Source organism: Neodiprion lecontei, chromosome 2 (genome assembly GCF_021901455.1).
Source record: "Neodiprion lecontei isolate iyNeoLeco1 chromosome 2, iyNeoLeco1.1, whole genome shotgun sequence".
Taxonomy (NCBI): Eukaryota; Metazoa; Arthropoda; class Insecta; order Hymenoptera; family Diprionidae; genus Neodiprion; species Neodiprion lecontei.
In genome coordinates, this window is record NC_060261.1 from 10,434,717 (window position 1) to 10,458,430 (window position 23,714).

The 23,714-nt window shown below is 36.4% G+C and overlaps 1 protein-coding gene across 2 annotated transcripts in view; it reads left to right on the top strand.

The window, feature by feature from the left end:
• LOC107227181 (low-density lipoprotein receptor-related protein 4) overlaps window positions 1-23,714 on the top strand; it is a 30,993-nt gene that overhangs the window by 2,781 nt on the left and 4,498 nt on the right. The window contains exons 2-6 of one of the 2 annotated variants that reach the window (XM_015668243.2): window positions 17,553-17,621; window positions 18,285-18,370; window positions 20,607-20,699; window positions 22,420-22,545; window positions 23,320-23,403. In XM_015668243.2, the coding sequence (XP_015523729.1) occupies window positions 17,553-17,621; window positions 18,285-18,370; window positions 20,607-20,699; window positions 22,420-22,545; window positions 23,320-23,403 (458 nt within the window). The remainder of the gene's footprint in view (window positions 1-17,552; window positions 17,622-18,284; window positions 18,371-20,606; window positions 20,700-22,419; window positions 22,546-23,319; window positions 23,404-23,714) is intronic. The other variant, XM_046730158.1, reaches the window with a different exon arrangement.

A 23,714-nucleotide genomic window follows, 5' to 3' on the forward strand; every position in this document is an offset into this window, starting at 1 on the left:
TTTTCGTAAAGAAAACTTCGTTCTCAGAGAAAATTACACCATAATCCTTCTCTTCAATTATCGATAAATTTCTTTCGATCTATGCAATTCGATTCAGTGTAGTTTTTGTTTCAATTGCGAAATCAAGATTGAGTTAATTATTTTCAATATTTTTTGCATGAGGGGTATTTTTTGGGATATAAAAGTCATTCTATTTCATTGCACGCGCACTTATGACGATGGAAAGATTAGTTATGAGTAGAAAAATATTGATGATGTTAGGAAATGTAGAATAGTTTTTCCGTCTTGATCTCATAAATATACCGAAGACCAATACTTGGTTTACTTTTTGTTAGTAAACTTAATTTTTGTTCGGAAATCCTTTCGGAAACGACGATAGAACATCGATACAGAATCCTATTATTTAGGATACTTTATTCTTTGATCATCTAATGTAATAAAACAATGCCAAAGATGAATAATTCACGAGTTTACGAATTACGAATATCGAATGTAAACGCGCGGATTCAATTTTTGCAAGGGAAAAGTGGAATTTTGCAGGCGCTTCAGGTTTATAATAAAAAGAAAAATCGGCAGTGTTTATATAACACATTCTGCGAAGTTTCTGTTGAACGATGAATCGAGGATTCCGATTTTATAAGCAATCCATCACGATCCAGTTAATCTGACCGATTAGATTTTTTTACAAAAATGTCTACTTCGAGAGATTTGAACTTGGATGAAATCGCGCGACTACGGATCAAGCTTTCATGTAAGAAACAAAAACAAGTGGAATCAATAAAAATGTTTATTCATTGATTGAAAAACAAATACATATTATTTTAATTATTATATTTCACCCGAATGTTTAATGAATCATTGTGTTGAATTAACTTTTGTAACTAGATGGTATTCTAGGGTGTTTGGGCTCACTGGTTACGAATATTAAATCAGATTTAAAAAATTTGAAATGCCGAATTTAATATGGCGGACGAAAATTTCAAATTTGATTAAATCCAGTAAAAAAATTTGTATTCAAGGGTATTCGGAGACGCTGATTACGAATCTGAAATCAGATGTTAAAAATTCAAGATCTTGGATCCAATATGGTGGATGAAAATTTGAAATTTGATCGAATACGGTCAAAAAAATCGATGCAGTAATTTTTGGGTTCACTGATACTGAATTTTTTAAATTTAATTTCAGATTCGTAATCAGCGAGCCCAAAAACTTACAATTTATATAAAATGTTTATACGTGTAGAGGGATAACTATCTCGGAAATAAATTATTCCTTCAATTCTCACGATTTTTTTTTAATCAATTTTTTGCTAACAATAATAATTAGCCTATTAGTATACTATTAAAAATAGCAAAAAAATATATTGAAAACTCCTCTAAATACACAAAAAAAAAAATGACTATAAAGGGTTAAGAACAAATAATTGAGGATTTGAAACTATTGTCAAATATCTCCCGAGGACTTGTACTGAAACATAATTATATTCGTCGAGTTGCTTTATTCCTTACGACTTTTTCCCTTCTTATTTCCGGCGACAATATTCCGAAGCGTGTCCCCTTTCTCACGCGGGGTAAATGGTTTTATAACAGGGAGAACATTCCGCAGATCAAGATACACGCACCGTGTGGCATCCTTTTCTCACGCGGTGGATCACATGGTGGTTTAAGCCACAGCGATGGCCGTCGCAGCCGCGGCAAAAGCCTCGGTGAAAAAATGAGAAATAACAAAAATAAATAAACATAAAGAAACGCCCGACTTATACCTACGCGTGAGGATGAGAAGGCCTCGGGGTTCGAGAAACAACCTCGAGTCAGCGAGTCTCGTTACTGTTGAGTCTCTGCTGCGTTTGTCGAACGGGTTGGGGCTAGAAATGTCCAAGGATCAAGGAACAGGAAGGTTGCGACACCGAGTTTTCAGATAGGCGAAAATTTATTTCAATTTTAAATTACGAAATTTCGAACGGTCGAAAAGTGGAAAGGGAAAATATGTATAGCTACAAAGCCAAAGTTGAGAAGAATCTTTCGAGAATAATTTCGGTTTGATAGACTTAAATTTCAGTCAGTTGATACACGGATGGTAAAAGACTGCATTTCACTGCAATGGAAAAAAATTTTTCGGTAGTATAGTCGAGCTGGCTGTTTAATTTGGCAAAGTCCGTTGCATGAATTTGGAAAATTGTAGCTTTTGCAAAAAACTTTTCCTCCTGTCTCTATGTCAACGCCAAAACTTTCTATTTCAAACACGTGAATAATACAGATTTTCGAGTTTTTGAAAGTTCGACGTCACAACCCTGGCATTTTCTCATCTTTCCCCATTTTTATCTCCACGTTGAAAACTTGAATTTTTTCCCGAACAAAATAGATGTTCGCGGTTTGAAAAATGATATATCTCGACTCTTCGATTTTCTAATCTTTCTTGATGACACGAATGAAATATATTTTCTCATTTTCGAAAACTAAACGTCGCGTATATTTCATTTGCTTATTCCTTCTTCACTTTCACCTCCACGCTAAAACTTGCAATATTTTCTCACGAATGAGACAGATTATTGAATTTTTGAAAATTTCATAAAACGACCTTTCCATTGTCTAATCCTTCTTCACTTTCACCCCACGCTAAAGACTCGTGCAATTATTTTCGCGAAAATATGTAACATCGCGTTTGTGAAATTTTCAACAATTGTCACTTTCGATATCGATTTTTTCTACGTTTTCACCTCACTCGGCAAGATCGAGTTCGCGGGTTCGTTCCTCGTTTCGTTCTTGGCTCTCGCTGACGCCGGTCGAGTTACCCAAGGTACATTATAGAGCGGCCGGTGAGGAATAAAGAGGAATAAAAGAAACGGTGAAAAATGGCACACACTCGCACACACGTGGAGCAAACCTGTCCTTTGCCAGGTATCAACGAAGGCGCTGCCTGCCCTTCTCCAGACTCCTCGTGGGGACCTTTTTGCAATTTCTGGCCTCCTACGAAACCTCAATTGCTGGGAAAAAGTGAGAAAAAAACACTCGAGATCCAATTTTTTAACAGCTTAATTTTATTTTTCTAATCGTTGGAGGGGACCATTGCTAGTCTAAGTCCAAAATTTCGCCCGCCATCTTCATCGATTACGTCTTATTTTCGCAAGCTTTCAAAAGGGTGAAATGATCCTACCTCGGAAAGGCGAAAGCAGAAACGAGTTATTGAAAAAATTGTACAGAACCGGAACGCGAAATTCTAGCCGCAAATAAAGCCCGCAGGGAACGCGTGCCAGGCTTTCAGGATAAACGTAACATCGGAGAACGTTGAACCTGGACTCTGGATCCATGGGTATATTATAAGGATCCACGAGGCAACATCTTACCAGAAAATTTGGCAAGTCGCTGTTGAATGGAAATGCAGATATTTCGGAGAGGAGAAGTTTCAAAATGCAGAATTTTCGAGGACACGAAAATGTGTGTCATAGAATTTAACAAGCGGCTTTAGAAATTCCCGTTCTCACTCTGCAGGTTTCAAGTTCGTAGAGAAAAAAAAATTCGAATTTCAAAATACAAATTCAGATTCGTGATTAGCGATTTTAAAGCCCTCGGATACCATATTACATGCAAATACGACGATTTTTTGTATTTTAAACCACTATAACGGATCCACCGTTACGAATTTTGGGAGTTTGACCTTGGATTCGTTATCGGTGAACCAGAAAATCTTTGCTTACCAATTTCTATCAAAATTGGTACATGTAAAAAAAAATTTGAGCATTTTGGGTCGCCATTTTGGATTTCACAATCTGACTTCAGATCCGTGATCAGCCACTCAACAAATCAACGGGTGCCAAGTTTGATTAAAATCAAAATGCTTTTATTTATTTTTTTCACCTTACCGAGTACGTGTATTATAAATTTAGCAATTCTGATCTTAAATCCGTGACTAGCGACCCAAAAAACCTCACTGTACCAACTTCCATTCAAATCCATTCATCCATTCTCAAGATATCATCATTTTTTTGTTTGATTTTTTGGAATTTGGTTATTCAAATAATTGAAAAAGTACCAAACCGATCAAAGCCAAAATTTAATCAGTTCTAAGTTTGAAAAAGCCGCGCTTATTGACACGAAAATCATCGAAATCCGGTAACTCGTTTTCGAGATATCGTCGGATAAAAAACTTACTATAACTTTCTTTTTTCTCTGTGAACAGAGAAACGGGAAGTTAAAAATTTAGGAGGTTGAAGTATAGAAAAGTAAATATGCAGAAAGGTGAGAGTATAAGACGAATAGATACATTTATTGTTAGCATAAATTTTCTATTCTCCATAGGCGAGGAGATTTTATTATTTTATATTACAAGATGATTCACAATTTCAGTTTATTACCAACAACAAGATACTTTATCCCGATTTTCTACGAATCGAACAGTCGATCCGTTCACAAAAAAATGGCTTATGAATTATAAGAGGAATAAAATTGCATATACGTTATAAAAATTTCCCGAATCCCAGCCTACACCTCTGTAATTTACATGCAAATTTCGATTGTTCAATTTCTTTTGTTACTTGCCTTAATCTTTATCACATACTTAAATTTATCACTCTCATACATTCAGTTTTCATTATAAATATACCGTCATACTTTATCACTCTCGTTCTCAGCGAGTCGCCACTGTGTCTTGAAGACGCGTTGTTTTCATATGAAAAGAGCATGTGGAAGCCGGAGTTAACACAGGTCGTCGACAGACGTGAGTCAACAGTCGTTCTGGAGATTAAACTCGATTCCGACAGTGAAACAATAATTTTATTCTCTGTTTTCCTCCTCGTATCTCGGATTCGGTATATCTTCATACCGTATACGCAATAAAGGTGAATGGGACAAAGCGAAGCTGAACTTCGTCACGCTATCCTGTTACAACCGCTTTGATATATCGATTCATTCCGTCCTTTATCCGCCTATATTTATACACGTATGTAAGATGCTGCATGCACAAAGAGCTTTCAGCGGCACCAAATAAGGAGAATATCTTATTACACGTGGATTCGTGAATTCGTGAATATCCGCGTGCAGAACCGAGAGAAACGATCTCTCGACTGTGCATGAGAATCGGAAGAGAGTCACCGGAAATCGTACAAATCCTGGAAACCAATCAACGTGTAAATAAACGAACAAGTAAATCGCACAATTCGAGTTTTTTCACCGTGTCGCGTAGAATATCAGCCGAATCGAAATGCTTGGTAATTGAATTTAAGAGGCATTTCACGCAAGGTGAACCGGTTTTTAACCTATGGTCAGTAAATTTGATGCTCGTACTGTAGAATCATCCTCCATCTGCTTCTTATCGCGCTGAAAGCCGCCTGAAGACCGCGGATGTAACCGAAAATGTAAATGAAAACACGTACCAAAAACTGATAATTTTCAAACAACGAATGAGAATGGTATTTGAAAAAGTTCAATGGCTGAATTTTGGCTGAGGCTTAGAAAAAGCTTCGAGTCGGACTGACAAGGAACGCCCTGTACAGGACGAGTCTCTAATTGAACAGGTCGGGGTAAACAGTTGACCGAAATATAATTCAGAGGAACTCGAGTCGTTAAACGGAAGACTTGGCCTCGGGCAGTTGGAGGAATGCCGATCCGTGATTCACGGCGCGGGTAAATCCATTAGCTGCAACTTTTGTAAGCGGTGTACGGCCAAAGTGAAGAGGTTGGAAAACCTTGGTCGATAAAACTCGGAATGGGTACATCATCTTCGAACCGAAGCCCGCACTCAAGCCTCCAGAGTGTCTCGCTCTTTTGCTTCCAGGACTCGATCCTTCGGTTCAAAGGACAACGGCGGACCATGAGGACGTCCCTTTTGAAGTGGATCATTGCGTTAGAAAATGCCATGAAGAGGAATGGATGAGGATAGTCATAAATAGTGTTGTTTCGTTTGGAAGTAGCTTCATCTTATTTTCCTTGAAACCAAAAAAACTCGCTGTCGATAAAGAGAAAAAATCTTTCGGAAAGATAATTCATTATCACGATTCGATCGAGTTTGAAATTTTCGTCCGGCATATTGGATTCGCCATATTGGATCTGCTGTCTTGAGTTTTTGAAATTCTACGTCAGATTTGTAATCAGTAACCCCGAAAATCAATACACAGAGTTTTTTGACCGGATATGATTAAATTTGAAATTTTTGTCCGCAATATTAGATCCGCCATCTTGAATTTTTGAAACCTGATATCAGATTCGTAATCAACGACTCCAAAAACCTTGTAATACTATCTTGTTACAAAAGTTGACTGAGTAAAATAATGTGCGACTCAAAGGGTTAAAAACATTTGTGCATGAATTTTCAACTTAACTTAAAGACGAAATTTTATGCAAAATTTAATTTCGAGTCAAGGCGTACAATTTTTCAACCGCTTGAATTGCGGATTCCGATAAATGGGTACTTTTATAGAGAATTTAATTCAGCGACATCCTTTTTTGAAAATTTCTTTCCTGCTTTTCGCAACAAGTTTTTCAGGTAAAAGTAAAAAAACACACATATTGCTGACGGACGAAACATCTTGAAAATTTATTTCAAACTTTTGCGGTAGAAAAAAATCTGAAAACACCATTTTCAAATCTTCAATGAAATTCAAAGCTCTTTTGTCATCAATTGTGAGTCACGAAAATTACTGCATACTGTACATTGAGCCGTTCCGGAAGCGTGGAAAACGTTCATAGCTTGCAGTTACTGCGTGTACGGCAAGGAAGAAGCGTATAAACTAACCGTGAAACAAGTTTCCTTCTTCCTCATTTGATATTTATAACTATTCGATGGCAAGGTGCAATCACCACGGTATGCATGACGGTATCCACTTCGTACCAAGTTACGGGCAAGGTCGCGTCTTCGCTCAATAATTCACTCGGGAAAAATTGCGACCCGCTACTATCCGATGTACCGTTATGTTATTTTTTCTTTTACTTTTTTTTTTTTTTTTTCTTTCATCAGTCGTTATAATACACCGCGTAGGTATTTTATCGAGAACAAGTTGCTGCTCCCACGTAACAAGCGGCTTTTTAAAAAGTGTTTATTAACTTTGCCTTTTACATTTCGGATCTATTCCACGACGAAGAAGAAGAAAAAACTAACGCATCTCTCAGCGGTTGTAATAAGGCGCAAGAAATTCCAACTCATCGACGAATGTGCCTTTTTTTTTTTTTGTTTTTTTTTTTACCGCACAGTGTATTAAATATTTGTCGGTATGTTGCTGATTTCCCTGGCACGGTGGAAAAGTATGCAACGGCTGACTGTAAGAGATGGAAACAGTCTTCCAGGAACGAAGCCGACGTTTACACAAGACAGAGAAATTGAGAAAGGAAATCGAAAGCAACGGGCGAAAATCACCGGCTGTTTCATGAATCACGCAATGATTTATGTACGTACATTTGTAGGCACGCACACACCGCGGTGTGTATTCGGAGCAAATACTAGCTAATTACAAGCAACCGATTATTCACTTTGTTGAATTATATCGCACTGAATGGGCATTGGCAAAATTTAACGAAACATTTTCTGATCGGCTCACCGTTTGCGGTCTGAAATTTACACTGGCGAACTCACAGACTAAATATAGCATTTGATTTACTTTATTTTAACCCGAAACTTGTTCAGTGTACGAAATGGGGTTTGAATAAAGTTGACCGACAGCCGAAATTTTATCACGATGATATTTACTAGGCGTTATTGGAAAAGTGTGAAAAGTTTAAGCGTCGTTCTACAATTTTTTCACCAGCAATTTCTATCGTTACTCGCTGAATAAAATTTCACTTGTTACGGTAACTAGAAAAATTGAGTAAAACAGGTATCGTTAAAATATCCGTTTGAATATTGTTGGAATTACGAAAAACGAGGCACGCCTAACCATTTTGCATTATTGTCGATTCTTTTTTGGTAATTGCAACGCAAAATCAGTTTCTGAGGTTCACTCTACCTTTTTAGTTAAACAAAGCTTCAACGTCAATTTATTGTTACGCGAGCGTTAAATTTTCGCAACGGTTACAAGAAAATCTAGTAACAGTGATCGTAATGAGAAAGAATAGTAACGGATATCTGACTTTCTGGTAACAGCTAGAAAACTAATTTTCATTTTCTTTCTAGAACTATATTTTTCGATCGTGGTGAAAAATGAAAATAGTTAAGGGCTGAGCGGTAACCGAAACTAAACATCTCTCTCAGTCCTGTAATTTGAAATTTCACAAGTGTAAGGTTATTTCTGTTAGTCGTTTCGCACGAATGCGTTACCTACATATCGTTTTGCTTACTCGATTGTTCCCTCGTTCGCGACGAGAGCTTTAATTTTTTATTCCCGGGGTTAAGTTACGGCTCATAACCACGTCTGGAGCTTTTGCGACTTTGTTACCCGACTCTGCTTGGTGGGAATTTTTTCACATACTCCCACATTGTAATTCGGACTTGGTTTTATTATTACCCAGCATTTTGCAGTCGTAATCTCTCTTTCCACTCGGTCAATCTCGCTTCTGCGACATTCGTTCTCAAGGGCGGCTCATAACGAAAGCGTTGAAGGTTAAAAAGAGGCGCAGTTCAATAATTTATTGCCATTATTATTCTGTCAGGTTATACGGTTGAAAATCCATATTTTTTTGCTACTCTTCCTACGAGATGGTCATACGTTGAGTGTTTATTTAATCGCATTTTTAAACCACAATAATTTTGCAAGGAACGCAAGAAACAGGAGACTAAAATTATAAACAAGAGCTTGATTGTAGGTTATTCGTTTCAAACTACTTTTGAACTGTGAAAAATGTGGTAAACTCCTTCAATTTTCACTTTGATAAATTTGAAAATACTTTTCGTTTTGCTAAACTATTCCTACAAATTTACCGGAATAGATTTTTACTATCTCGATGTTAGTCATTTCAATATTGCTATTTATTCAGAAAATCAATATCAAAGTTCTTGTTCATAATTTCAGTGTACCTGATTTTTTTTTTTTTTTTTTACAATTCAAGAAAAATCACTGTAGGTTACGGATATAATAATTCGGTGAACACTAAAAATTTGACTATTTCGTAATACAATTACCAAAAAAGTATGAATTTTCAACTGTACAGCCTTTCAAGGAACTAAATTAAACGATTAAACTTGTAATTCCCCGAATAAATGAGAAAAATACAAGAATTCGTAAATGTCAATTGACGAAGCCCCGTTCCTTCAATTCCCCTTCATTTGTGAATAATTTTTTAACAGCAAAAACGAAGCTTTCGATGTAAATCTCGTCGCAGTCAAATATGGTATCAATGTCTATAAATATTATACGTTGTCGAGACGAAAAAGTCGTAAAACTGGAAGACTCGAGACTTTTTGATGTACTATGTCTCGGACCGGCGTCAATTCCTGAAAGGTTATCCTGCAGCCGAGGTCAGGGCACGTAATTTCGTACAACAGCTGCAGGTCTCTCTCATTTTACGAGCCATACTTTTAATTACGCTGCACGCACATTACAATGTGCGCGTCGTAATACTATTTACACTTTTATAAATATACTAGCAAATCCAATGCAATGTAACGAAAATTCTATTCGTACAAGACAATCTTGCTTAGAGGTGAAAATATTTGGATGTAGATTGACAATATCCGGTCTGCACTGTTGGAAAATTCACAGTGTCGGTAGAAATCTACACCCATTAGTGTAAAATTTAACATCATTGGCGTAAATCGTTCGATACTTGACACCACGTGGTCTTAAAATCATCTCCAAAATCGTGTGGACTTCTATAGAATATCTTCGGTGTTACATTTAACACCCCATTTCTAACAGTGTAATCTGAAACCTAACCTAAAACCTAACCTGAAACCTCACTTGTAACCTAACCTAAAACCTAGTCTGAAACCTAACCTAAAATCTAACCTAAAATCTAACCTGAAACCTCACTTGAAACCTAACCTAAAACCTAGTCTGAAACCTTGTCTAAAACTTACCCTGAAACCTAACCTAAAACCTAACCTAAGTTGATCTCTAAGCGTTCGCAAAGTTTTTGATCCTGTTCTGACTAGGCTTACAAATATCGTTACATCTCCAAAACTATTGATCTGGTTGTAACGAAATAAAGTCTAAAGCCTGACCAGACATTGGAGCTTTCCACAGAAAAAAAAGATTCAAAATTGGTTCAGTAGTTTTGAAGTTATAAGCGATCACACGTCAGAAAGACTTCGAGTTTTATACACGTAAAGAAGAGAAAATAGATATTGAGAGAAAAAATAAGGCTTTTGTGTGAATTTGGATCACCTTTCTCTCGTAAATATTTTTATATTCTGAAAATCCACTACATGAAACAAAGAAGATTAAGCAATAATAAACAATCGAACATCCAAGACTGTTCAGGTTCGTTTCTATTCGCATACTAGAGTCGATGTTTCATTTGTGTACACTATGATTAGCGCAGCTAAAATTGCTGGTGATTTTTCAAACGTTTTTACCCAATTATCTATCTTTCAATTCAGACTTTCCCATTTAGTCCGAATTCCTAAAAGTGGCAAGTATTGTGTCGTATAACAGCGATAAGCATGTGTTTAGTAGGTAATTTTCACTCGTGTACGGTATAATTGTCTACCGTAATTACAGCTGTAATTCTGCATAAGGTGACCTTCATTGAGATGCTAATTTGAGGGAAGTTTGCTCGTGTAATTAGGCAACTTCAGTTCACAGAGCCCGAATGTTCCAAGGGTGAATTCAAAGCACGTGAAGAAGATTAAAGCGGGCATGACGAGGATCTCAAAGCGCATCCGAGCACGGGAAATTAGGCCGATGAAGGATGGTTATACCCGAGTAAAAACTCGCCCTGACGTAGTTCAAACTTTTTTTTCTTCGTTTTCTTAATCTTCTTGCAACTTCATGTTATACCGTATAAAGACACCGCAATTGGTAGACTAATTGATTGTTTCTGCTTGAAAAAGTGACTTGTACTAATCGCGTATCCCGTACTTGAGATCGATCTCCTTCTCGTGAGAAATTGAACGTCAAGACGATATGTTGCAGTTACCGAATGCATCGAGAGCTGTATTTAATCAAGTGTCCATGTACGCATCGAACCGATGTAGAAATAATTTATCGAACCCAAGTGCCTCCGATCCTCTTCTCATTATCTCACAACCGCGACAGATATCCAATTCACGCATCCGTGTGATTACAATTTCTTTTTGCACGTATCGATCGTACTTTTGCCAAGTGCTGCGGGATGTTTACACAATACATGCGATACGATTTTTATTGCTTCTCTTGATACATTTTGCTCAATTTTCTTATCTCTTCCATGCAAAATATTGCGTATACACTACCCTGGATGTTTATCCTTACCAAGTTTACGCCTTTCGTTGTCACGCATCGAAGTGAAAAGTATACGAATAACGTATCCACTCGTTTCGATTGCGTTATTTATACAAGTATAAACAAAAAGTGATCCATACTTCTGTCTCATATGCATACATTCTCCGCGAATGATGACGGAATATTTATTAAGACTTTGACGAGTTCGATTATGTATCACATGAGCGTAAGTTCTTCACAATTCATCACGTTTGGCACCGTCTGTACTTTGCGAATTGTTTTCTTACCTTTGTTAAACTCCGACTGAAGTGCATCATTACACTAGAATAAACCAATTCTTCTCCGTGGAGAAGTTATTGATTGAGTTACTTAATTGAGTTATACCTTTACCTCTTTTACGATAATAAAAAAAAGTGAAATAAAATTTGAAAAAACATTTGCGTCGACACCTTTTAGCCACCACCGGAAACCGAGGTTTGAATTACAAAATCCCGCGTACGAAATAGTAATATTAAAGCGAAAGTGGTGGAAGCCGGGTTTAATAAACCCCGAACGTAGAAGATCGTTAATCGTGGCCGGGAAGATTTAAGACCATATGCAGCTCGTATCGTCGACGTTTACGTCGCATCTAATTCCATGGGGCATTTATTACACTTAAGGCCGATTAAATGATTAATTTATGATTGGCTCGAGCTGAGAACGATTATATGGCTGTATTTTATTGGATCTGATTTAATTTCACTTGGCGCAGTGCAGATTTCAAGCCACTCTCCTACAATCGCGGGTGGAAATAACAATTTGTTGAAAATCCTAAATCAGCATTGATCCAAGATTTATTGTCGCTGTTGTTTAATTAAAAAAAGTAATCAAGTAAGTACATCGATTAAATTTTTTTTTTTTTCTATCCAATTTATTTTTCCTTGTCTTTGCAAGGTGTATGAAATTTTTTGTACGTATCAAATTTACATCTGTTATATTAAATTTTATCTTTGAACCTGTGTCAATTCAGGATTCATTATGTGGATATTATTTGCATTAAAAAAAAAAAAAAAATAGCAACAATACATCCTTACTTAAATTCTACAAATTGACTTATACGTGAATCGAAAAACTTTCCTTAATTCTGTCCGGTTTCAAGTAAAAATTAATTAAATATATACGTGAAGTTCATGCTAGCCTGCAGCTTACACTGATATGATCTATATACATGTTCGTGATACACGAAATCTCGATATTTTGATTTTTAATTGACAGCTGTCAATTCGCAGAAAGAAATCGTTCAATATTCGGAACCGTCTGCGTGACGTTTGAAGATTTTAAGCCCGCGATACAACTCTCAAGATCGGAATAATGGAAGATGACAGGTATTCGATTTCCCAATTTTGCTATACATGCGATAGCGAAGCTTCCTTAAGTATATAGAATGTCTGAAATTGCAAAATTTGTGCAACTTCAGACATCCTTAAACCAAGGGTATTCTGTAGAATCATGAATGTTCATTTGAATAAATGGAATTTCAGTAGCATTAAGAATTTCGGTTAGATAATTGGGATGTTTTTGTAGATAAAAATTTAGGCATCTATCATTGTAGATATATACCTGTGACAGTTACTCGAGTTACGGAATTGTCTGCAATAGTCGGAGAATCAGACTTTCGTGTTGAATTAAAATGATACCACAATATATTTCGGCATCTATGGATGAATCGGATTGATTTGTATTCTGGGGACACGCGAGAATGTTGAAAAAAGGAAATGTTGACATTAAAAAGAAGTTTACTTTGAGTAAGTGGTTACAAAATGCAGAACAAAAATGGAGATGTCTAAAAATGACCGACAAAAGAACCGTCATCTCAGTCATTCTCAGTTCTATAATGGATGTACTACATCGATATGTAACACATCCCAAAGCGAAGGGGATAATCCCTAAACCAGTCCGGGCCTCTTAATTATCATTGCGATTGATACACTTAAGCCGATATTCATTTATTCGTTTTTTGCACATGTCGATTCTCTGAGATCAAGTCTGTGAACTGGCCGCGATATGAAACAAAAAAATGATACAAAAAAAAAAAAAAACAATGCTTAAACAAACGAACAACAGCATTGATGACAATATTATCCATTATACAGTTCATGATTCTACACAATCAACTTCTTCGAAATTGATAATTTGCCGAATTGGCTTTTGTACGTACGTAAGAAGGAATTGTGAATCATCTAACGAAAGGGGTTGGAAAGAAGTCACGTCAGCACGTCAAATGATCACAACAAAAGCTTCGACGAAAATGATGTCAAGATTCGAAGAAAACAAAGAGGTCGACGGGTTTTTTTTTTAAACATTTAAGACCTCTTTTACGACATTTTGTAGGTTCCGCTTAAGGAATGAAATTAAGCCCCGCAGGTAACCAATTAATAACACTTTCCTGCAGGCGAGAGTCAAGCTGGGAAGTGACTGGGACAATAAATTAGACGAAACGTTCCCCTCCGGTAGTTTATGCCTGACCTGAGCTGGGTTGGGCCGGCAGTTTTCCCGGTTCCATTTCGTTGGTTGAGATGGATTAAATTCCATCGGGTGTGGTAATACTGCAAAAGCCAACAAGGATTCGGCCAAAAGTAAGATGTGATTAACATGAAACAGAAACATGTTTAAAGACGAAAAACATGTTTTTAAAGGACATGGGAATGCAAAAATTTCACCAAGAACTTGCCTTCGCGTAATAGTGATTCACAACCCATACGGAACATATATTTGTCTTCAACGTACGCGCCATGGACACCCATGATGGATATGCGATACCTCGATTATACATCCACTTTGTGGAGGATAGAGATGAGGAGAAGTATCTCATATGGAGTTTCAACGGAAAAAGTTTACACCAAAAAGCAACAAATAGTGGTTCAATAAGTCACCAGAATGGCGCTAATAAACAATCAGGGTTCGATCTGATTGGCGCTTTCTTTTAAATGTGGAACTTTTGCTACAGCAACGCCATCTTAATTGTACTCTATTTTATCGACACTTTCTGTAAACGGAGATAGTCATCTTTACCTCTACCCTCCATAATCCATTTCAACCGAACTGAAGTACATTAGAACTCCATTACAGATCCAAATGTTTACGTTATACATCTAGTAGATCTCTTCACGATATCCAAACAGTTCTCCATAAGAGATCTCATAGATTTTATGGGGAAGAAATTAATACCTTCATTCGACGTTATTTTGTATCATCTACTACCGTTGATGCAGCATCAGATATATTAAAGAATCATCATGTGCACATTTCGTTCTACCCCAGACAATAAATTCAAGACTACCGCCTGGTGGTTGTCTATTATCCATCACCAGCTTTAATCTGACCGTAGATCTTGTGGATTTCTGTAGATGTATATAAGAAATCCACCATAGACATGGATCTTTTATGGATCTGTGAATTCTGTATGAACTTCTGATAGATGGACTGTTCCGTGTGGGACGAGAGAGAAAGAGAAGGAGAAATCATTGTTGGCTGCAAAAACCTGTTCGTAATACCACTTTTTGTGTAAAGTGTTTGTTCACTTCGCGTCCCGCCAAACCGATGAATCGGTTTAATGAGATCTTTTGGAGACTGTTAACTTTGTTGCAATCTACGATGATTTGAAAACTTCGAGGTCTCCTGAAACCACGCAAAATTCTAGGAAGTCATCTTCTGCGACACATAATTGCTTCTTTTGAAACACCTGAAATTGACAACAATCATGGGAGGTTTGTACTGGATTCGTGGATTGAAAAAATTTCTTGTAACTTTAAGTGGATTCGAATAACTTCACACGACTTCAATACGATTCGACTGCCCTCAGACAGAATCAATTAAATGCGTGAGTTCAATTGAGTTCGAACGACTTCGTGTAGGACATGATGAATGAATTCGGTAATTTCGGGTGAGTTTGGAAGACCTCCGATAAATTGAACACGCCACATGAATAAATTATCAGAAACAATTGATGGAGTATTAATTACCTTGAAGCCCCGAGGCGTAAGATAATTCTACGAACTAATTGACCCCTCGAAAGATCAAGGCAAGTGAGATGCCTGCAAAGATAATAACAGTAAAAATTGGAAGGGTAATTACGCAGTCGAATGAACAATATCGTGACTATTTTAAGAAAATCAAACAGTATTAAACCTATTTCGATTGCGTTATACAGACTCTGTTTCAAGTTATAGAAAACAATCCGATTCAGATCCTGCGGTGTAATTTTTTTTGTTTTCTTTTTTCTGATTAACAAGTAGCCGAGAATACTAGGATGTAAAAGCAGTTCGTCATTTCTCCCGAGGAGTGGAGGCGACAAATTGCCTCATCATTAGCATAACTCGTCGGCAAAAGAGACTCAACAACCGCCAAAAATGAAACTCTTGAATCAATCTGAAGCGTTGTGGAACTAAATAAAATTTTGCAAATGGAATAACATCGAGGTGGAAAGATCAGTGTTCGACACAATGCGAAGCTTTCCATTAATGTAACACTTTCACCCGACTCTGAACTCTTGCTGTATGCGGAAAAGTATAAACGGACCTCTGACGATGAGGGAAAAAAATAAAAAAGCGTTTATTATTTGTTCCCTGTCGTGTACGATGAATCGGGATTTTTTTCTTACACACTTTTTCTCGTCTGTCGAAGAACATTTTGCTCGAATGACCAGCGCGCTCCAGGTTCTTGCATAAACATGCATCGTGCATGAAACGACTGACCATGCAGCATTTAGCGATATGCGACTGCCGATCGATCAATCACTGTTCGTTTATGTCGAACGAAATCACACGGCTTGAAAACAACCCAAGAGCGTGGGTACATACGTACATGTAATGTAAGACGCGATGAAATCAGTCGACCACAAATCTCAATCGAGTCAAGTAGACGAAAGTTTAAACTGCAGTCAAGAGAGCAGCTTCGCATTATATTAATAGTTGTTTAACAATGAGTATGATATTTATTGAGTGCTAAACAGTCTTTTGTGCACGGAGAGAATGGAATTCGTGAAACATCGAAATGATTTTGTTGGAGTCCATTCACTTCGATCTGGTATCCCTTACGTGTTCCTAATACGATAACTTCGACTCAACAATTTCGATTCGGTAGGTTTGTCAAAATGATTTAGTCAAGCGAATTGTTTGATTCGTCAGAAGTCTTTCTTGTCCCGATCGAGTGAAGTATTGATTCGAGTGAACCTTTTGCTGTGTTTCCGAAATTGAGTCCACTAGATATCATTTCATTTGACGTTGTCGCATGTTTGCCGACGGAAACAATTAGGTACTTGAAATAAAATAAGTACATGAATCTAGCCAACAGAAAATTCACATCGATCGAATGCCACACTTTGTTGATCTAACCGGAGCTTGTTTGGCCTAACTGATTTAATCACTTGCACCAATTTGTTTTCCAGGTAAAGGAAATACCGATTTTACCTATTAAATATCGAGTAAATTCTACCAAATTTTGAGCCAAGAGAATTGCCAACGAATATGTTTCGAAGAATACGTTTTGTGCGCTTGAATAACTCTAATGTTTAGACAGCCCAAGAGATTTTTGTAACAACAAAGTTCATTACCTGCTTTAACCATTAAACTCTTGACTCAACAAAATATGAATTAGAACAAGCTTAGTTAGTTTTATAGAACAATTCCACATTTTTAAATAAACAATTTTACAAGTTTGAACAAAATATAAAATTAAATAAGAATATACAAAATTGTACCCGACCCCAATTTAAAAATTAACTTGAAAACACATCTAATATTATTTATATGTAGGCATATGTGTTATGATATTGGACGGACTGTGAACTGCTGTAAATAATTAATCACTAAACGGCAGTAACGTGCCTCCGATACGCAACTTTGTTATTTATAAATTGCGTCGATAAATTGTCCTGTCATTGTTCGAATTACGAAATTTTTTCTGAAATATCAATGCACCCGTTATTTTTCACTGAAAATTCGTAATGCGAATTCCAGAAAATTCTAACGGAAGAATTGGCCAATCTATTTTCATAGCAGTTCTGACGGAGCTCACTAAAAAGCTTGCAATGTTTTTTCCCGCGTACGTTAAGAGGATAGGATTTTTGTGTGTAACGGAATATTAATAATCTTTAGGAGTAAAGAAAGAAGATATTAATTCTTTTAAATTATACAAATTTAAACGAAATTCGTCTTGAAAATTTTTCTGACAATCTACAGATCTCTAAATTCTTATAAATTATAATATAAATGACAACTTTGCATTCCAGGCGAAGAGTTTGCTCTAGACAAGCACCGACAATGGTGTCTCATCATCTGCACCGAGGGCGACAAGTAAGGTATGCATTCATTTGCCCGTTTTTACCATAAGAATAGTACGACAAGTGTGATCTCAAATTTTGACGCCTTTGAATCAGTTTTTTTAAGGGTGTCACTTTCACAATCAATCGACAATCATACGAGCTGCAATCGTCAATTTATGGCCCGAGTCACACGCGATAGTTTTTATGAATAGTGAACGGCTTTGCGTGGCAGTTTTGCGGGAGGCGAGTTGTCAATTTTTTCTCCCTAGGGACGAAAGTGATCTCCCAATTCCCAAGGAACGAAAGTGAATCAATTGTGAATTGCGCAAGCGCGAATCTTTCTTTACAGTACTGAGATCAGCGGGTTGACACAAGTTTCCCTTTCCACTTTCTTATTTGAGAACTTGTGACATTCCATTACCATAGCAACAAAAATAAATTTTGGCAAGGAAATTGACTAGTAAAAATGGTAGTATTGATTATAATAATAACAATCAATGGAAATTCGTTTGCTTTTCTATCTCGAGAGTGCGCTGCGATAAAATTGATGAATAAGGGTCCTCTACTAAAGCATTGAGTGGCAACCCGTTGATTGACAAGCAGATGAAATTGGCTATTTTCATGCCGCTAGACTGATACGTAAGGCCCACTTTTAATTTTTATTATTTACTTTCATTCTCTCCAAATTATGGATTTTAGACTGCTGTACATGGAACCCCAAAGCAAGTTTTCGTGCTGCCCAGGATGGACTCAAGTGACTCGTCTCAGCTTCGGCTGTAACAAGCGTGAGTAAGCCTCTTATACCTTTCAGTTCCCCGTTCCAGATCTGTTTTGCATCATCCCAAGTCCCACATAAAAAGAGTTGAAAAAATAAAAAGAAGAATAAATGATCGAATTAATAAACGTGTGGAATACTTCTTCGTACTTTACGGCTTGACAATTAAATCAAGGAGACAACTTGATGCAATTTCAAATTTGTTCTCGAGATATAAAATTACAACTAACAATCATCCTATCTAGATCAATTGTATTCCGTATATTTCTATATAATATAAGCCGTGACGTTAAGATAGAAAAAAGTGATTTTCTATTCACAGACTTTTGTTTTACCAAAGAGTTTTGTTCTTCGTGACAGTGTACGAAAATTTTGAACTCGCGCAACTCTTTCAAACGAAAAATTGCTATTTACGGAGATATTTGAAGACTCTGTGACTTTCGACTGTTGAATAATTGACAATAATCGTTTTCATACATGTTGATTATAATTATTACTTGACAATTTTATATTTTTGGACAATTGTATCTAGATTTCGATCCCAGCTTCCGCATGCTGCGCTATTAGGATAATCCCTTGGAATAGGAACCTCGATCCATTATGCACAACGCCTTTTGCGTGTAGACAGGCGGATGTGCACGCACTTCGTGTCGACTGTTTAATCAGCGACACGCATGCCTGCAACATACCGATGAAGACAACACACTAATGAGGGCGTTTCTCGTTCGAGGATACGAATCGGCCGGATCGTCTGGATCAAAAGTTTGGAAAAGAAAAAAAAAAACAAACCTTTCACAAATCTCCACCAATGTTATCTACTCCAACTATGTGGTGAACGCGAATAAAAAAACGTCGCCAAATTCTGATAGAAATCAATCCCTGCAAATTCGAATATCACAAGCGAAGATGTCAAGAATATGAAAAAAAAGTTACTATAATTGGAACCTTCCAATTTATTAGACTCTGGTGTTTACGCGATTCTCATATTTTTGTGCTCATTTTCAGCTCCGAGAAAATCTCCACAAAATATTCAAAAAATTATTATAACCGCGGAAATATAATTCTAGACGAATATCTGTTACACCGTACTCAAAAAAAAAACAAAAACATTTTTGATCCACCTTCGGGTCAGCTGTTGGTCAATGTTCTTTTTTTCATCGTGGGGAACAAGATGAACCCGATAACATTAGGATCGAATCAAAAACACCAACATTAAATCATTTTTAAGGATCCAATTGCAGAACCTTCTCTCAAATTTATAGAAATTATATAGTTTTGCTTGTTATTTAAATTCGCTTTTATTATATCGGATGCTGTTTCATTCTCTTCGCCATCACTGACGCGAATAACATTGCTGGAAATTTTTTAACGCTTTCTTTTCCCTTTCTAACTTTTGATTAAGACGGTCCGGCCAACTCATCCTTTCGAACGTTTTCCTAACAGGCGTTACAAGAACTTGTGCCAACAGAGAGCCGGTTTCTGCCTCTCTTGATTAGCTAAATATAGCCAATCACACCGTTTGAATTCCACATTAACTGGACGGTTTTATAAACCAACTTTATTTCCCGCAGAAAGAACATTTCTTACAATTTTCAACAAATCTTAAATCACCTTTTCGTGTCAATAGTAACTCAGTTGGTTGAGAAATGCAAAGAAATTCCTCATGTTAGTGTAAATTTAAATAAAACTAATATCTAGGATAAAAGACGGCAACATTATTACAAAATTTTTGCTTTCCGGGATCAATTAATCTTGAGATTGCCAATTCAGACATCTTCAGGGAAAATTTTTGATGCAACTATTTCTTTTTGCAACACATGTTGGCAAATTTTGAGAATTCAAATTTTTTTTACATGATTAATTATCAGGAGAAAATGGGCTGAGGCCTTTAACTCCATGGTGATGGTGAATAAAAATTCCAGTAGCAATGAAATTGTAAATAAAATCGGCAGTGAATCCAATTTTTCTTAAAACTCGATTAATGTTTTTTTGAAACTTTCTCAATTTTAATATTGTTTACATCGAAAAGTTTTTAACGAATAGCATATAATTGAAAACTATCCCGCAAGTTCAGAATCAGGGAAGTTAATTAATCAGCTTTTAATTACAATTTTTAATGAAACTTTCAGACTGAAATATGAAAACCCGTCATACCATGCAATTATTTTTCCAATTACTTCGTGTTTCGCAACACGATATTGTGCTTGTACGTGCATTTTTTTACTCTTCCAATTTTACCTCTACAGTTGCTTGCCCCGCGTGTCTGAATGGCGGAAGCTGCGTCGCCTCAGGAAAATGCAGCTGCCCGAAACAATTCACAGGAAAACAATGCGAAATTGGTAAGATATGCTCAACGTTAATTTTTAATATAACTTCTCACCTAAATCACAATCGTAAATCTAGAGATTCAAATTATCAGTATAAATACGCAAAACACTTACGAAAATCCAGGGAAAAATTCAACCGATGAATCAGAATTTTGATTTATTATTTTTACTGTTAATCGATTAATGATGTTATAAACAATACAAATAATGCAACAAAAACGACAAAACATTCGATTCTAAATGGCAAAATTGAGCCGAAATTTGGAAATCTGAAACGAATCACAGAGATTGAAACTTTTTTTTTTCAACAATTAACTTACAATGTACAATGATTATTTAATGTTCAAAGCCGCGTCATTACAACACTTTAGTGGTCAGGATCTGGTCCTGCACTTGTGCAAAATTGCAATCGTGAAAAAGGAATAATTCGTTTCTTACTCGCAAGTGAATTATCGGCAATGATAGCGAACGGTTCGGTTAGCAATTAATAAACTTTATCGGCGTGTCCGTCGTAAATAACAAGTCCGCAGAATCGTTATAGGCGCGTAATTAAGTCGGCAGTTCTACACGATGCATTCAGTCTAGCGAATCCTGCAGGACACTCCGCAACTTGAAACATAATTACTTCTCAGTATCTATTCCTTTTCCTGCCTGGCTCCCATCTTGTTAAATTCACTGCCGATTTCGTTATCATATACCGAAGGCCTAATTATCGACTTCAATTTAGATATCGAGAGGTTGTAAAAACGATAAGAGAAAAACAACCAATCGACTTGTTTCCTTAAATTTCTTTTTTTTTTTTTATACAAGAAAAATTAAAAACACCATAGAATGTGAAACAGGTGGGTCAACATTTTGTTATACTTCAGTATGTAATGTTTGCATTGCGCGATGTAGTTCTATTCTAATTCCACATTTATGCAATCATTCTAACCAATAAAACGATTAATTCTGATTGATTTTGCAGTTTCTTTGTAAAATTCAATAAAAAAAAACGGTCTTTAATGAATAATAAATTATTGATCAGCTTCGGTATCATGTCACTCCAACAATATTCTCAATTACAATAAAATCAATGACAAGCTACATATTGAAATCCTACGAATCTTTTATCGAAGAAAAACAATAAATAAAATAAAACATTCGTTAATGAAATACTAAATCGAATCAAATTGGATTTACAATGAAGTTTAAAAATATGCATTGCTATAATTGAATCAAACTTTATCATCCAAATATCCAGGAATTAGGAACGCACGGTTCACGTATAAAGAAGTAAACGCACGCCATTGTATTTTTGTGAATAATAAGCGTAATCTAATCAGTGTCAACGATTCGTGACCAATTGCAAAAAGCCATAAATAATAAATTAAACTATCGTCATCACGTCTGGAAATCTGTAATTAAAAGAATGAAAAATCGTGCGAAAAATGCAACACGGCGGGAAAAAACGCGTCGCGTGACTTAATTGCCTTTCTAACGCGCACGTGAATTATTTATACAATAAGTGCGTGGGTGTTACGTTTATTTATTTATGCATGATGTATCTATTTCGCCCCTACCCACGCAAATCGTGTCAATTAGTTTAAAAGCTGGCGAAAATTTCGCCATAATTTATTTTACTATTTTTCTTCGTTCCTTCGAACCGTTTCCACGATTTTCTACTCGTGACTTGATAAATTTTTTTTTTTTTTTTTTTTGTCAACCTCTACATTTCCTCTTCTCTTTTCAGACGTGGACGAATGCGTAACCGAAAAACCATGCGCGCAACTCTGCCAAAATACTTTGGGAGGCTACCAGTGTTTCTGCCGAGCCGGTTATCAGCTCCAACCGGATGGACAGTCCTGTCATAAAAATGGTTTGTGCTGGAGTGTTCGATCTATACAGTTATACTGGCATGCTGAGAAAAAATTTCAGGCTAAACGTGATAACGAATTATTCACATCGCCGCACACTCTCGACGTCGCTTACCGAATATGTCGAGTGCAGACGATTGCCGTACTTTATGCAGTAGGGATGAAATCCTTGACGAAAAACTACTTATTTTATATCACTTTTAAATTAGTTTATGCGAAATTCCTGTCACAAATTGAGACACTGAAATCAGACACATTGTTCTTCAATTTTTTTGAGATCTAATTTTTAATGAAATTGAAATTTCACAGCTTTTCACAATGTGACACGCAACGTTTATATTATTCACAAATGCGATTCACCAAAGTTTTACGGATTTAACACATGCAGCGCGCTCGCTCCATTCACCGATTTATATTTAAACGTCCTTTGTAAACCGTTCACGTTTAAATAACACGCTTCTTGCAAAATATATTTCTTTAAATGAAACTTAAATGACGACGTAAAGCGAAAGTGAAGCGAGTTTTTTTCCGGAATGCTTTTTTATTGTCTTTTTTAAATATATATGTTACATCGTTTTACGTTTATTCGCGTACATTGTTGTACTCGGAATGGTTTATCGAACATCTAATATTTTCATCGATCTTTACTCTCCGCAACGAATTATACTTTGCACCGCACGAATACCGTGTGAAATGCATGATTGAAGGAATGAAAATTGAATTTAAAATTAATCAAAAAATGAAAACTACATACGATCGTGATTTATCCTCTGCAGGTAGCGACGACACAGCTTTCGAAGCTCGTGATCTCGAGGCTGACTACAGGCCGACGACGACTAGGACATCGACTATTCCACAAGGTACTTGGAACACCGGAAACTGTTATAGCTTTGACAAAAAAAACTAGTTACGTTGATATTTAGCATAAACGCGTGTATAACCGACATCTAAAGACTATCCGAACTCCTACGGTACAAATTTAGACAGCTACTTCGGAAGAGGCAAGCATTTATAAGAAAACAAAAATACTCTTCGGCGCGTGCGCGCTTTATATATATAATATATATGTATAAACTATATGGATACGTATATTTCGCCCATGGTTGCACCATGTGCGTTTGCTCAACGCTTCGGATTTTTTTCTTTATTCTATTTCAATTCTTCTCTTTGC